Source organism: Drosophila albomicans, chromosome 2R (genome assembly GCF_009650485.2).
Source record: "Drosophila albomicans strain 15112-1751.03 chromosome 2R, ASM965048v2, whole genome shotgun sequence".
Taxonomy (NCBI): domain Eukaryota; kingdom Metazoa; phylum Arthropoda; class Insecta; order Diptera; family Drosophilidae; genus Drosophila; species Drosophila albomicans.
The window spans coordinates 34,650,792-34,664,645 of NC_047631.2; the positions used below are offsets into that span (position 1 = coordinate 34,650,792).

At 40.8% G+C, this 13,854-nt stretch overlaps 2 protein-coding genes across 2 annotated transcripts in view; one reads left to right on the top strand and one right to left on the bottom strand.

Annotated features, from left to right (window-relative positions):
- LOC117576240 (fatty acyl-CoA reductase wat-like) overlaps positions 1-13,854 on the top strand; it is a 103,801-nt gene that overhangs the window by 69,034 nt on the left and 20,913 nt on the right. The window lies entirely within an intron of this gene.
- On the bottom strand, positions 11,870-13,523 carry LOC117576114 (serine protease grass). The gene is made up of 6 exons (XM_034260671.2): positions 13,333-13,523; positions 13,077-13,249; positions 12,792-13,005; positions 12,694-12,742; positions 12,443-12,636; positions 11,870-12,386 (listed from the first exon to the last, which is right to left on the bottom strand). Exons 1-6 carry the CDS (start codon positions 13,403-13,405, stop codon positions 11,962-11,964), a joined length of 1,128 nt encoding a protein of 375 aa, XP_034116562.1. The 5' UTR covers positions 13,406-13,523; the 3' UTR covers positions 11,870-11,961.

A 13,854-nucleotide genomic window follows, 5' to 3' on the forward strand; every position in this document is an offset into this window, starting at 1 on the left:
TTGCTCTGCTCCTTTGTGTGGTTGGAATCTGTTTTAAATTTAGAAGGATGATAAGTTTACGAGTATGTGTGGTGAACTAGGTGAGGCTAAGAGCCAGACCAGAATCACACTCGCAAATCAGTTTCCGGCTTGCCTTCTCTCTCTCTGCCTTTCTCTACTTCTCACCTTCATCCCCAATGCGATTCGAGTTCTCTTCTCAGTTTTTGCGCAAAGTCGTAAAATTACAACTGCGCCACTTTTGGCTTTTACGGCCCCATAAATCGAAACAAAAGTGTCGTTTAGCAATCGAAAGTGCAGACAAAAAGAAAAGAAACCTGAGCGACAGACAGACGGACAGACACACAGAGCAGGAAATTTGAGGCAATCTCAATGCACGTCGAGTGATGGCAGTTAAATGGCGAGTGTCAGGATTTCAGGCTTCAGGCGCACAATTATTTCACTAAAGAGAAAAAATGCACTTGCCCATTATAACTTCCGAGCTCGGAAGTTGCAATCACAGTGCTACATTTCAGATCATGGTCGAGAGTCGCATAATTAAATTAAGCTCGAAGCCGAACCCAAAGCCAAACCGCACCACACCGACTGGACCGACCCAAATCCAATTGGTTTAAACACCCGCAGTCAGTCCACAAGCTATAGCCTATAGCTGTATAGCTCAAAAACCCACAGGGTTGGAATTGGGGTTTCGGTCACAGTGGCAGCAACACTTAATTACTTTTGATACGTGACAATTTAATCCTTTGGCACAGCCTAACCGAAAATCGATGTGAACTCCACTGTGCGTCCTTTGAAACATACCCATTAATTCTTAGTGCCAATTCGAGTCAATATTTCGCTGGCTCCCTTTCAATGAAATACTCGTAATTGGTAACAGAATAAATTCGCATCGAGTTCCAATTGAAATTCGATTAAAAAAATGTATTTACTTTTTTGCGAAAAGCACAGAGCATCCATCCTCTTCTGTTCCGTTCTATCCCTTTTAGATGCTGCCTTAATTCGATTATGCTGGATAATGTCAGTAATTAAGCAATTAATTTAATTGTCAATAAACTTGAATGTGTTTAATATTAAACGATTCACTTGACTCACTTGTCATATACCCTATAAAAAGTGTCTGTCCAGACCGCATTTATCGTGTATTCACACTTGAAGTGCGTGCCCCAGGAGGTGGCATCTCTGCCCGCCTCTTCCCCTTCCCCTTCTCTCACTCCTCTGCTCCATGACCAGCGAGATTCACAATGACGAAGGTCGTCTCTCTTTAGATTGCCGGGCCTTTTCGTTTAATCACTGCGCTATTATTAATCATTCAATTGTATTCCCAAGGCAATTATGTTAATGCACAGCACATTTTTAATTAACCGAAACACACACTCTCACACACACACACACACACACACATACAGACACATTATAAAACCACATTGGCAGAGTCAGTGTGGCTTAATGTGTTTATGGAGGGACAAGAACAGGCAGCCTCCGGCATATGGTCTCCATTTTGAGGTTGGTGAATTAGGTGCTCGAGAGTCAATTGTTCTAGTTCGACTTTCACACATGTTGACATAATGGCATCATCAAAATAATCCCGCCAATGAAATAAAAGTCGCAAAAAACGTTTAATTGAAATGGATAATAAAAATCCACTCATTGAAAAGTAAATTTACACTTGGTATTAAATGCAATTTGTATTTGGAATCGACGATTTCAATAAGCCATTTTCATAATATCGAGGAGAAAGCAGGTGGGTAAGGGAGAGGGCGTGGCACACGCTGCCAGTATTCAAATGTGGAAATGATAATTCCACGCGTATCAGCGTCAACTTTTAAGCGAATTTCTCATAAAAGCGCAAAACTTTTCACATAAAAGGTGCAGGCCACAACGCACTTAAGGATCCCTGTACACACTCACACACATACATATACACCACCCACATCGAATATGGGGAATACACATACATACATTTACATTTACATATTTGCGGCAACATAATTGTCTGCGTGACGTGGCTTCTCAGAGCATGGACCGAGAGTTGCCGAAGACTTGCCCGTGTCCTTGTCAAGACATGCCAGAGGTCCTTGCCACGCCCCTTCGACTGAGCCGAGCTCAGTAAGTAAATTTTCAAATGCAAATGAATTCGCTTGTCAAATTAATTCCATCCTCGCACTCACTTTGTTTTTTGCTCTCTCTAACTACTCTGTTTCAGCGAGTGTAATTATGCGAAGTCCTGCCGCATGTCCTTTTGTGTCCGTTGCCAGCTGCACAGCTCAGTGCATCATTACGAATACGAGAGCGTTTTAATTTGATTCACAAAAATAATTGTTTATTTTGTAATTGCAGGCGGATAATTGAAACTTTAAACTCTGCAAAAATGTGTCCAACGCTGACACATTTGACACGCCAATTAATTATTTCGCTCGATTTGCTGCAAATTTCGCACATCGAAACAGCGAGCGAACCACAAATTATGCAAATATTAATAATATTTAAGCTACTCACCAAGTTTCTCTCTCTTTCTCTGATAATGCGAATCAAAGTTCACAACTTTTCACCCCAAGCGAACTCGGGGAAATGCGGAAACTTGTACCGGGTGCACCGGACATGTATGCAAAATACTTTGGCATCCAAATTGAAGGAGACACAGGTGCAGCAGTTGTTGCAGCCGAGATGTTGATGTCGTAAAGGAGAGAGAGAGAGAGAGAGAGAGAGAGGTGGGAGGTGGGAGGTGGGAGGTGGTAGAGACGACGCTCTGGTTGTTCAACTTATAGGGACAATCGATTTTCGATTATCGCTTAGAACGTTGCAAGGAGCTGCAATTGAAAACAACATGTAAATACGGAACAAGACCCAAACACAGAAACACAAACACACCGACAACAAACTGAGCGAGAAATCACGCTTGGACAGGCAAGCAACATTTCTTTGGCTGCTCTGTCGAGATAAAGGTAAACAGAAGGGAGGGGGAATACCTTCTCCCCCCTTGTTACAGACTGGTTGTAAGCTGTTAAGTGCAACACTTGCAAAATGCACGGAAGAACAACGATTGAATGCATTCGATACATTTATTTATGCGTGTAAGTTGACCCGTCTATGCAAATATCACACAATTTATAAATTCGCATTCCTAATGCATTTTCAATGTGTACTTAGGGGCATGCAACACAGCATCGATGACAGCATTGATATAGGTTGCAGATACTGATGTTGCCACAGAGGTTGCCACAGGTTGACAATTGGCCAAGGATCGACAACGTTGTTTGCATGCCATTCTCGACTATTGAAAAGTATAAACAGGCAAATTAAATTTTGGCTAACATCGCACGTGACTCGAATAAAAACAGTCCCAAATAGGCCTGAGGGGAAAAACTCTTGGCTACTTTACCGCATTTGTACTCTTGACAAAAAGTGGGTAATATTGTTAGTTAAAGAGTTAATAAACATTGGAGAGTATTAGCTTTGACTGCTTAAATACGTTATGTCAGCAACGAAAAAAATAATTGAAATACGTTCTAGGTTGAAGCAAGTAAGAAAGCTATGCCCAATCAACTGATTGGAATCGACTGTGAGATACCCGTTACCCATTGAGATTCAAAGTAAAAGAGTGCGGTATAATTTGAAAATATACCAAATTAATATACCTCATAAGTACTACAAGTATATACCAAAGTCTACATTAGGAATATTGATATAGAACTATATTCAAAAAATAATACAAGAGTATTTCTTGAATAACTTCGACAATTTTTACCTGATCGCAACCAAATTTTCAGGAATTATAAAGACTATCATTATTGTATATACAAAAATTAATTTAAAATTACGCTTGTTGTCCGATTTTTATCTATTTTCGGTGGCGGAAAGTATCTCTTTTAGTCTCTAAAATTGAAGTGTTCATCTGAACAGGTGAACATGGCTATATCGTCAGTGCTGTTGACTCTGACCAAAAATATATTTATTTTAGAGATTCGGAGATGCCTCCTTCTACATTTCGGGAAAGCACAAAGCTATAATACCCTTCTACCCTATGGGTAGCGGGTATAAAGAGACTTTCACAATTTCCAATACACAGCGAATGAATTGGAAAAACAACTCGGGTAGAATGCATACTTAGAGTTGGATAGAATGCACATATTGAATAAATTATTGTTATGCCATGTTGGTGGCGAACACAATGCGTCAGAAAGATGTAGAAAGAGGCAAGTTCTTCTTCTGTGGCAGCTTTATTTAGCGCCGTTTGAAACTCACAAGCGATGCCATTGTCGTTGTGGCCTGCATTTTAATTGCACTTCTTGGGGCTGCGAGGACACTTGCGCCATTTTAATGAGACAAAGTCGGTAAGTACGAGTACAGCAGAGGCATCATGGCGGGTGGCATCTTTTAGCCGGGCTTTGGCTTTGGCTTTGGGCCTGGCCTGACTCGTGGTCTGCATGCGTCAGTCGGGCATCTGCAAGTCTGCTGTCTGTTATGAGCAGGCCTTGTGACCTGTTTGTGTCAAATGCAAATAGACTCTGCTCCTAAGTTCTGGTATCCTTTTTGCATTTTCAATGCGCCAGCTATGAGGATGACGATGATGAGCAGCGACCTACGCACTTTGTGCGTGCAACATCGACTACTCGATGATGCGTCATGGCTTGTGACGCATATAAATTCACACAAACACATCGGACAAAAGTGCCAAAATCAATTTTTGGTAGCGAGATAATTCGAGATGGAGCAATCAAAATGACTTTGCTTCGTTGTGCATTGTTTCTGCAAGTCGAAAATTCAACAGGCATTAACATAGTTGCTGTCTATCCGCATTTAATCATTTCATTATTATTGTATTCGGATGTGGCTGCAGATTTGAGCTCGAACAAGATGTTTCCAAATGACTCAATTAATCATTCACAACAGACTCATTTGCATATGGCGCATAATGTGCATTATTCAGCACACATGAATGGCAACAATACTCTGACTTTACTCGTTCGAAAAGGATTAATTACGCTCAGGCATTCAGTCGAGTGTAAGTCTCCAGCATAGTTTGATGTCATAATGAAGACGAATACGCAGCAGGAGCTGCTTCCTCAGCCTGGACACTGACTGATAGTCATCGATGGAGTCGGAGGATGACGCTGCGAATGAGCAGCAGCATGAAATGGCGTTATGAACATGAGATTGCTTGGCGCCACCGCAAAATTAATAGACATTGAAGTTAGAGCCCTCCTCAAATTGAGTCGCATGCCGCATAAATTTGGCATAATTCGAAGCAGCTGCCTGCGAAATAAACTAATTTGTTGTACTCGTAGAAATCAAGTTGACATTCGGCAGGCCATAACGATGTCATATCCAATATTAAATCAGTTATGTTTGGCTGAACAATAATAGGCCCCAACTACACACAATCGCATGACTATATAGACAATATAGTAATTGGCAAGCCAGCACAATGCTCCATAAAAAGAAGCGACTGCGTTGTACTCTTCCAGTCAGAAGAGAAAGTAAAGGAAAGTGGACGCAGCAAAAGAGGAATATTATACATTAAGTATACCCTTTGTCAGCCTTTGTTGTGGCGACACAATCTTAAAAGGAGGAGAGTGCGGAAGGCGGGGGAATTAAATGGGCAATGTCACTGCCACGATACTCGTAAAAACGGCATAAGAAATACGAAAGTCAACTAAAAACGAGCGGTTAAGCGAATCGGAAGCGACCGTCTCATCATTATGAGAGAAAATTGTTTTTCAAAACGTAAATCGAGGACAAAATGACCAACTGCCCGAGGCTCGACGCTCGATGTGAACGCAACAATGCACAGTGGGCGATTTGGTCCCGCTAGCGGCATTTAATTAATAACTTCTAAACTAAAATAGATATCTTCAGTCGGTTTTTTTTCACTGATCAGAAAAAAATCATAGAATTTTTGAACTTAAAAAAATTTTTTTTTTAATTTTTTTTTTAATTTTTTTTTTTAATTTAAAAATTTTTTTTTTTTAAATTTAAAATTTTGTTGTACTTTTATTTTATTTGAACTTCAATTAACATATTTCATACATAAACTTTATCTAAAAAATGATGGGATGATGGAAAAAATGGGATGACTTCTGAGTGCAATACTAAAAAAAGATCCCTTTTTGGTACTAACACTGTGTCTAAAAAGTACCATAGTTTCAAGGCTAGCAGAGAATAGCAGTTGATATTACACATTTTGGACGCCACTGATTCACACTTTCGGCTAATAAAGGAGTTAGACTGGACTTAGTTGAACAAATTTAGTTCTACTCCACGAAAGACAGGTGTACGCTAATCCGGGCTAGTTGTTAATACACTGAATTACCACTACGTTTTATGAGCTACACATTTATAGACCGGTCACAAACATTGATTTTTTTGAAAATACATTCCTTGAATATAATAAAAAACCAAACTTCTAACAAATTCACCAAAAATTGTAAATTTCCGAGGAACTCAAATTCCATGCGCGCAAAGAGAAAAAATTGTGTAAAGCTCCTTGCGAAATCATATGATGTGTTTGACCGATCACAGCTGATGATCAGCTGATCGTAGAGCTTTCAAAAAGCCTTTAAAAATCTAATCAAAGCATCTGCTATCGATATGTGAAAAAATATTAACGGATTTTTAAATTTGAAAATTTGAATTAAATGCCGCTAGCGGGACCAAATCGCCCACTGTGCAATGGCCCAAAAATGTGATAGACAAACAGGCCCGAAACAAGTGGGAGAGAGAGGGGGACGTAATCGTATTTATTTTTGGTCTTTTGGGTTCCAAATGCACTCGACTGAAAAATATCCTTTAAACTTGTTTCGGTCGCATGCGCGCACAGGATAAACATGGAAATAACTTTGAACTTTCATTGGATCGAAGTTTCAGTTTCAGTTTCGGTTTCATAATCGCCATCATTCGACGAGTACTTTTTTGATTCGCAGTCGCAGCTGCAGATGCGCTGAATTATTCATACAGGTTTTTCAATTATTTCCCAAGGTGTTTGTCATTGAACGACTGCACGGCGAATGTCCTTAATGCGGAGAGAGTGTGAGATACTTAAATTTAACATTCGAACGGCAAACGCCAAAATTCCATTGCCCCCTTGGAACTAATTTGCGAGCGAGGCTCACGAGCTGCATTCATTGCGACAGTTTACAGAATGCGACATTTTTATTCATTTAATCGCCTTAACATTCACCTCAACTCAACTCAACTCAGTTCGACTCAACTCAATGTCACATTCTAAGGATGTTTCCAGCTGTTCCGCTCTTCGCAAACTGATACTTAAATTACACTGGCAACAACAATTGTTAAGCTACAAAATTGTTAATATTTTTTAATTCAAATTTAAGCTTAATTTGATGTCTACAATGAAAGATGTTTTAGTATCTCCTCTTAGAATTTTTTTATTGAGTAACCTTAGTCTGATTAATATTTAACTGCAATTCTATTAATTTGTAAAGCATATTTCCAAATATGACCCAAAATAATTTTATAACTTGTGAGTTTGTGAGAACTTACTTCAAGAAAGAAGAAATGAAGTCATTTTCATTGCTTCCATCAGAATCTATCGTTGATTTAAATAATCATATGAATATATATTATTATATTATTACATTATATATTCTGCATTTCTCTCAGTGTATAGTGAGGAATACTGAAGAGCTGCCGTCTCGTCTCACGCTGAAAATTGAAAAGGCAAAGCAAAGCGATTTCATTAAAGCTTTTGAAATATTAAAGCGCATTCAATCGGCCTGTGGGCGTGTGTACAGCTGAGTATGTGGGTGTGTATGTTGAATATGGGCATTTGCGACAACTGTGGTACTAGTATTACCCCCTCCCCTGCTTCCCTTCTTCTCCTTCCCCTCTCTTATGCACACCTTTTAACGAACTCGAGCACACGTCAGTTGGAGGTGATGTTTGTTGTTGTTTGTCTGTTTCTTTGTTTGTCCTCCTTGTGTTTCAGTGTGTATGAGTGCGAATGCGAGTGTGTGTGTGTGGCTGTGTGCGTGCGTGCGCGTATGGAAGGCAGGCAGGCACATCCTTGTTACCTTCCTTGTTATTTCATTCGTTTTGTTCGTTGTCGCTGGAGCCATCTTTTATTTCATTTTGTCTCTTAAGTGTCAGAGCATGAAACGGACAATATAATTTACATTCTGTATGCAAATGTGGCAGTTTCTTCCCCTCCTCCTTTCCCCTCTCTCTCTCACTCACACACACACACGCTGCTGATGTGTTATCCTGGGCCGCAGCGCCATTGCATTCGGAAATGCCAAATTTACAATAAAAACCAAAAAGTTTGAATAAGTAATTTCTGCCAAGGAGTCGCAAGCAAGTCGCGAACAAGACCAAATGAATTCCTGAAGATGTCCGTCTTTCTGGCTGTCTTTCAGTCTTACGTCGACTTCATTCAGTTTATGGAAAGATCTGAAGTCTGTGAATAATTCATTTAAATCATTATTTATTATAATTTCATATTAAGCACATGCACCAGAGCCCAGCGAAACTTTATTGCACTTCAGCTTCCATTCCGAAGCGAGAACAAGATGGATAGCTCGAAATGAAGGCAGCTTTTAAAGTGCTTGCATTGAAATGGCCAATCGAATAGTTGAATACCCAAATTTAATACGAATTTGAGTGTGCTCGACTGTGAGATACCCGCTACCCATTAAAATATACCAAATATATATACTAAAATTAGGTATATTGAATATATATTCTAAATGCAAATATATATACTAAAATTAGGTATATTGATGCAGTACTACAGAATTATAGCTCTATCTTTTATAGTCTCTAAGGTCCAGTGTTTCATACAGACAGACAGACAGACAGACATTTCTTTAAAGCCTTGTCTGTTGATCCTGATGAAGAAAATGTATACTTTATAGTGTCGGAGATGCTTCTGCCTATTACATACATTTCCTGGTAGCACAAACTTATAATACCCTTCAACCCTATGGGTAGCGGGTATAAAAATTGCATGCAATATTTACAATATTTATTTGCAGTCTACGTTGTATTTCTCTTTCTCTCTATGTAAATGTGTAAAGCACAGAGCAAATCGATTCTATTTTGATATAAACATTTTTTATTTTGATGAAGTTTATTATGCGTATTCATCAAAATTCTAACATTGCAACAAAACAAAGGACAAATTTAAATGGTAAAATTCGATGATTGGTTTTGTGTCCTTTTCATGGCAACTTTAATTTGCCAGATTGTTGAAATAGGAATTTTAAATAAAAACAAATCGTTTCACACTATTAAATTCCGCAAGAATTGTGTCGAAAATAAATTTCATCGACTTTTAAACTACATTCTGCAGCATTATTAAATTGCACAGTCAGCGAATGGAAGTAATTTTAATCGCTGCGACTTATTGAGAGTCAGCTAAATATTTGAAATCCTTTGGCATTGCCACAAATGAGCAAATGAGTGATGGCAACTCGAACGTTTGATATTAAATATTTAGTCATTGGTCAGCGAATGTCATTTGGCATTTTCCCGAGCAACGAGTTGGGCTTCTAGTTTTGAGTTACATTGATTCCCTGCTTGGTTTTTGGTTGAACAGAGAATGATTTCGACAGTGTCAATATTGTGTGTGTATGGGTGTGTGTGTGTGTGTGTAATTGTAATAGTGTAAGTGCAGGGCAACAACAACATGTTGTAATGGAAAGCAAACACTGTTGGCGGCAGCAACGCAGCCGCAGCAAGTGCAACATCAACTGCTGCCGTTGCTGCAAAACACAAAACAAAAACACAAACAGGCAATCAGGCAAACAACAAAGCAAACCATCTGCATAGACGTCGACGGCGCGACGGCCACTTCTCACTTCCCATTTGGCATTCCCATTTCCATTCCCACCTCGAACCTCCCACATTGAAGTTGGCAGCAAGCAACAACCAACAAACACTGCAAGCTGCTGCCCGGAGCCGTATACAGAAGGCAGGCCAAAACAAAGGAGACGCCTCCGGGCAACTGATGTGGCGCAACCGCGACCACGACCACGACGACGATGGCGACGACGACGGCGACGTCGACCAAGACCGCAGTTCTTTTTGCGGGAAAATCGACAATGGCAACGCGACATGGAATTGCAAAAGGAAAGAAGCCAAGCGCGAGAGAGAGAGAGAGAGTGAGAGAGAGTCAGAGAAAACAGTGCTGAAAGTCTTGATTCAAAAATTGTTGTTTGCTGTTATTAGTTTCTCTGCCTGGAGACGGTTTTAATTAACGGCGCCAATGCACTGAGTGCCAAACAGTTGAGTGAGCAGCTGCCAGAGCTTCCATCTCTCTCTTTCGAACTCGACCAAATCCTTTACGCCTCCTCGAATTCTTGTGCAATTAGTGCGGCCATCGTCAGCAAGGATAAGATAACCCCAAAAGTTTCATCTGACAAGTCGAAAACAATCCAACCGCAGGAATTGACGATGAATCCAGTTTGCGGCACAGTTTCCCTATCCCCATCAAGCAAATTGAAATGCCACACGATCCAATCCAATTCCATCGAGCAGGAATACTCGTAAATAAGTATTCAATTCATTACTCTATCAAACAATCATGTTTGCACAAAAGTTTCAGACAGGTTTTGAATATCTTGCAAACCTTTAGCGCCTCGGAAAATTAAAACAAAATGAGAAATTTCCATTGATGTATAATGCGCACAGTTGGCTGCAAATCATAAAAATGTATTCACAATAGTTTCTTGTACAATATGAAAAACTTTAAAACTTGTTCTGGCGAAACATTAAAAATGAGTTTACTTTTGCATTTAAATGAAAAATGTTTTGCCTGTGAAAAAGTTTGTTTAGTTTAAAAGAAGCTCCAATTTAAAAGTTAAACTTCAAGTTAGAAGACACTTTATCTCCCTCCCTCTCTCCCGCTCTCCCTCTCTCGCCTCTCTGTGCCCGCAAAACCTCATTTCACTGCTTCATCCTCTCGTTAACAGCGTCAAGGCCACAAACGGATGGGAAACTCGCTTTTTTATGATGGCTACGATTATTCCCGCATTTCATATTTATGTTTACAAACATACTCTCAAACACGAGCGTGAGGACGAGTGGCCACTAATGTCTCTGGAATCTGAAGACGCTTTGTCAAGTGTTTACATTTAATTCGTTTAAATGTACAACATGTTTACTTAAAACAAGCGCCACTTCTTCCTATATAACAAAGTGTTGGTACTCGTATTTGTTCAACCAGAAGCACTTCACATCCTACTGAGCTTCAGCTCTACGCGAGTTCTTTCATTCGATAAAATTGTATCTCATCTTCAATTTCTGCAAAAACAAACTCGTTATAATATCTAATATTTATTCTAGTTAATTTTCATTCTAGTCTATAATAAATATAAACAAACATTGCTTAATTACCTTTTTAAATATTGGCGCCCAGATTCTCATTCAACGTCAATAGTTTTTGCCAGTTATACAACAATGTGCTTATGTTTCTACCGCACAATAGATGGCGCCACTAAAATCAGGGCTGGTTGGAAAACATGAGTTCTAAGATTCACCTCACTAAATGCTGTACTGAAGCTTGATTAGTGCATTTGAACGATTTCTATGAAGTCAATTGATCTTCATTTGTTTTATTTCAACATAATACAAATAAAGAAACACTTTTTTTTCAACTACACACATTCTTCCCAAATCCTTGCGCATGCGCAATTAATTGCACACAAGCATCACCTAGCGAGTTTTGACAGCTTACCGGCGCCATCTTGTGGGAGTACCGTTTTTGCTCAACATGTTTAGCAACTGTTGACATTTGCCGAACGGTCAGCTAAGACACACACCTATTCAGCTCTCACGCATTGTCGCCGCGTGGTGAAACTAGTTTCCGACAAAGTCGCTAGAGGGCGTAGTTCACAAATTTATTGTAAACATGAGATAATTTAGTATTCAACAAAAATGCGATATATTTCTTATATATATAAATAAATTTCGATTAAAACTAAAAGATTAAAGAACTCAGACAGAGAACTATAGACCATTTCTGGCCATTGTGTCCGTTATCCACTGCACGTATTGCGCCACATTGGTATAAAGACCCGGCAGGCTGATCTGGCCACAGGATATGACGCCCATGCTGACAATGCCAAACTCCACCATGCGCAGCTTGTACATGTCCAAGTAGAGAGCTGGCGCCTGCAGTGGGCCACCAGAGTCGCCTTTACAGGAGTCCTGGAGATCCCCTCCGCCAACGCAGAGTTGGGAATCAGGCACATCTCGACGATAGGCGCGTGAGCAAGCTGAACGTGGCTGGATGGGTACACTGGCCTGCAGCAGCACATCCGAAGAGGAGCCGTTCTCTGTGGTGCCCCAGCCTGTGACGAAGTAATCGGAGAGCGTCTCCGCCTGCTGCTTCAGCTCATCAGTGATGGGCAGGCAGATGGGCTTTATGTGTTCTACAAGCAGAGGGAACTAGTTAAGGGTGGTCCACATAAAAAGGGGTTTGGCTTACTTTGGAAAGCGACTGTAGCGTTCAAACGGAGCAACGCAATGTCGTTGATGTTGGTCTTGGAATCGTACTTCTCATGTAGCAGGATTTTCTCGATGCCCAGATCATTTACTGGCGGCGCGCACTTCTCCTTGCGTCCCTGCTGTCGGCAATCCCTCTCCGTGGAGATGCGATGCTCGCCCAAGCGAATCTCGTAGCTATAAAGAGAGTTCATTAAGAGGTGGCAGATCAATAGATTGGGAAGATTCACTTACAGCTGATCCTGGTAACCATAAACACAATGAGCGGCAGTCAGAATGTAACCTAAAAGAAATAATTACATTAAGAATCAATGGATGGTAAATAAACTCACGGTTGGAGATAAGCGTGCCGCCGCATAGGAAGCGAGATTGCCCCAAGCTCTGATAGCGCAGCAGCGCCATCCAGGGTCGGGAGGAGAGCTGCACCTCGTAGCCATTGGCCACACGCTGGTTGAGAATGGTGCCGCAGCTAAAGTCGTCGGCTTTGAACAGCTCCATGACCTTGGAGTTGTGCTGGATCTGGTTGTTGGCGCAGCAAAAGTGACGCTACAAAGGTGGGAAATACACAATTAGCAATCACACACATTTTTATATCCAATTATGCATCGGGTATTCACCACATTGTCGATCTCGCCACAGGCCGCCTTCTGCAGGTAGCTGGCGTACTCGGGGGCGATACGCTCGCCTGACTTCTGGGCAGCCAAGAGCTGCTGCTCAATGTCGGAGCAGGAGGAGAACGGCAAGCACTGGCCGGGCTGTCCATTCGGAGTATTACACTCATCGGCGTAGGCTAAGTAAACGTCAATGTAATCAATTAATATACAAAGCGAGAATAGAACAACAAACGAGTCATGGGAAGGTTTCTAGACTCACCAGCTAGACTCGGTCCAGCTAAACAGGCGACGACGAGGGTGACGAACGTGACGAGGAAGCAGCGACGAGGCATCTTTAAGATTGACTGGAGCCCGGCTTCGCGACTATCTCAACTGGAGCTCCAAGCGCTACTGCGCGCACTGCGCTCCCAACACTCACTTTATACTTACTCTCAGTCTAGATCAAGAGTCAAACTCAGCTGAACTGAGATTCGATTTGTGATTCGCAATCTCATTCTCTGCTCATCTCTCTCGCAGTGTTGTGCGTTGGTTTTACTGCCTTGTAAAGTGGCTGGAAACATGTTCGAACTTGTGTCTCAAGTATTTGAGATTCTTTGAAGGCAATTAATTCAAGTGCGAATGCTCATAATCAATACTCAGATATCAATAATTATTTCAATCATCTTGTTTTTACACGGAATCAAAGCTTCGCTCATAAATCTGTCCGTTCTTATTTGCATATTGTCTCTCATCTTCAGTCGGTGCTCTCCAAAGAACTATCTAATAGATTCAGTTGCGCCAG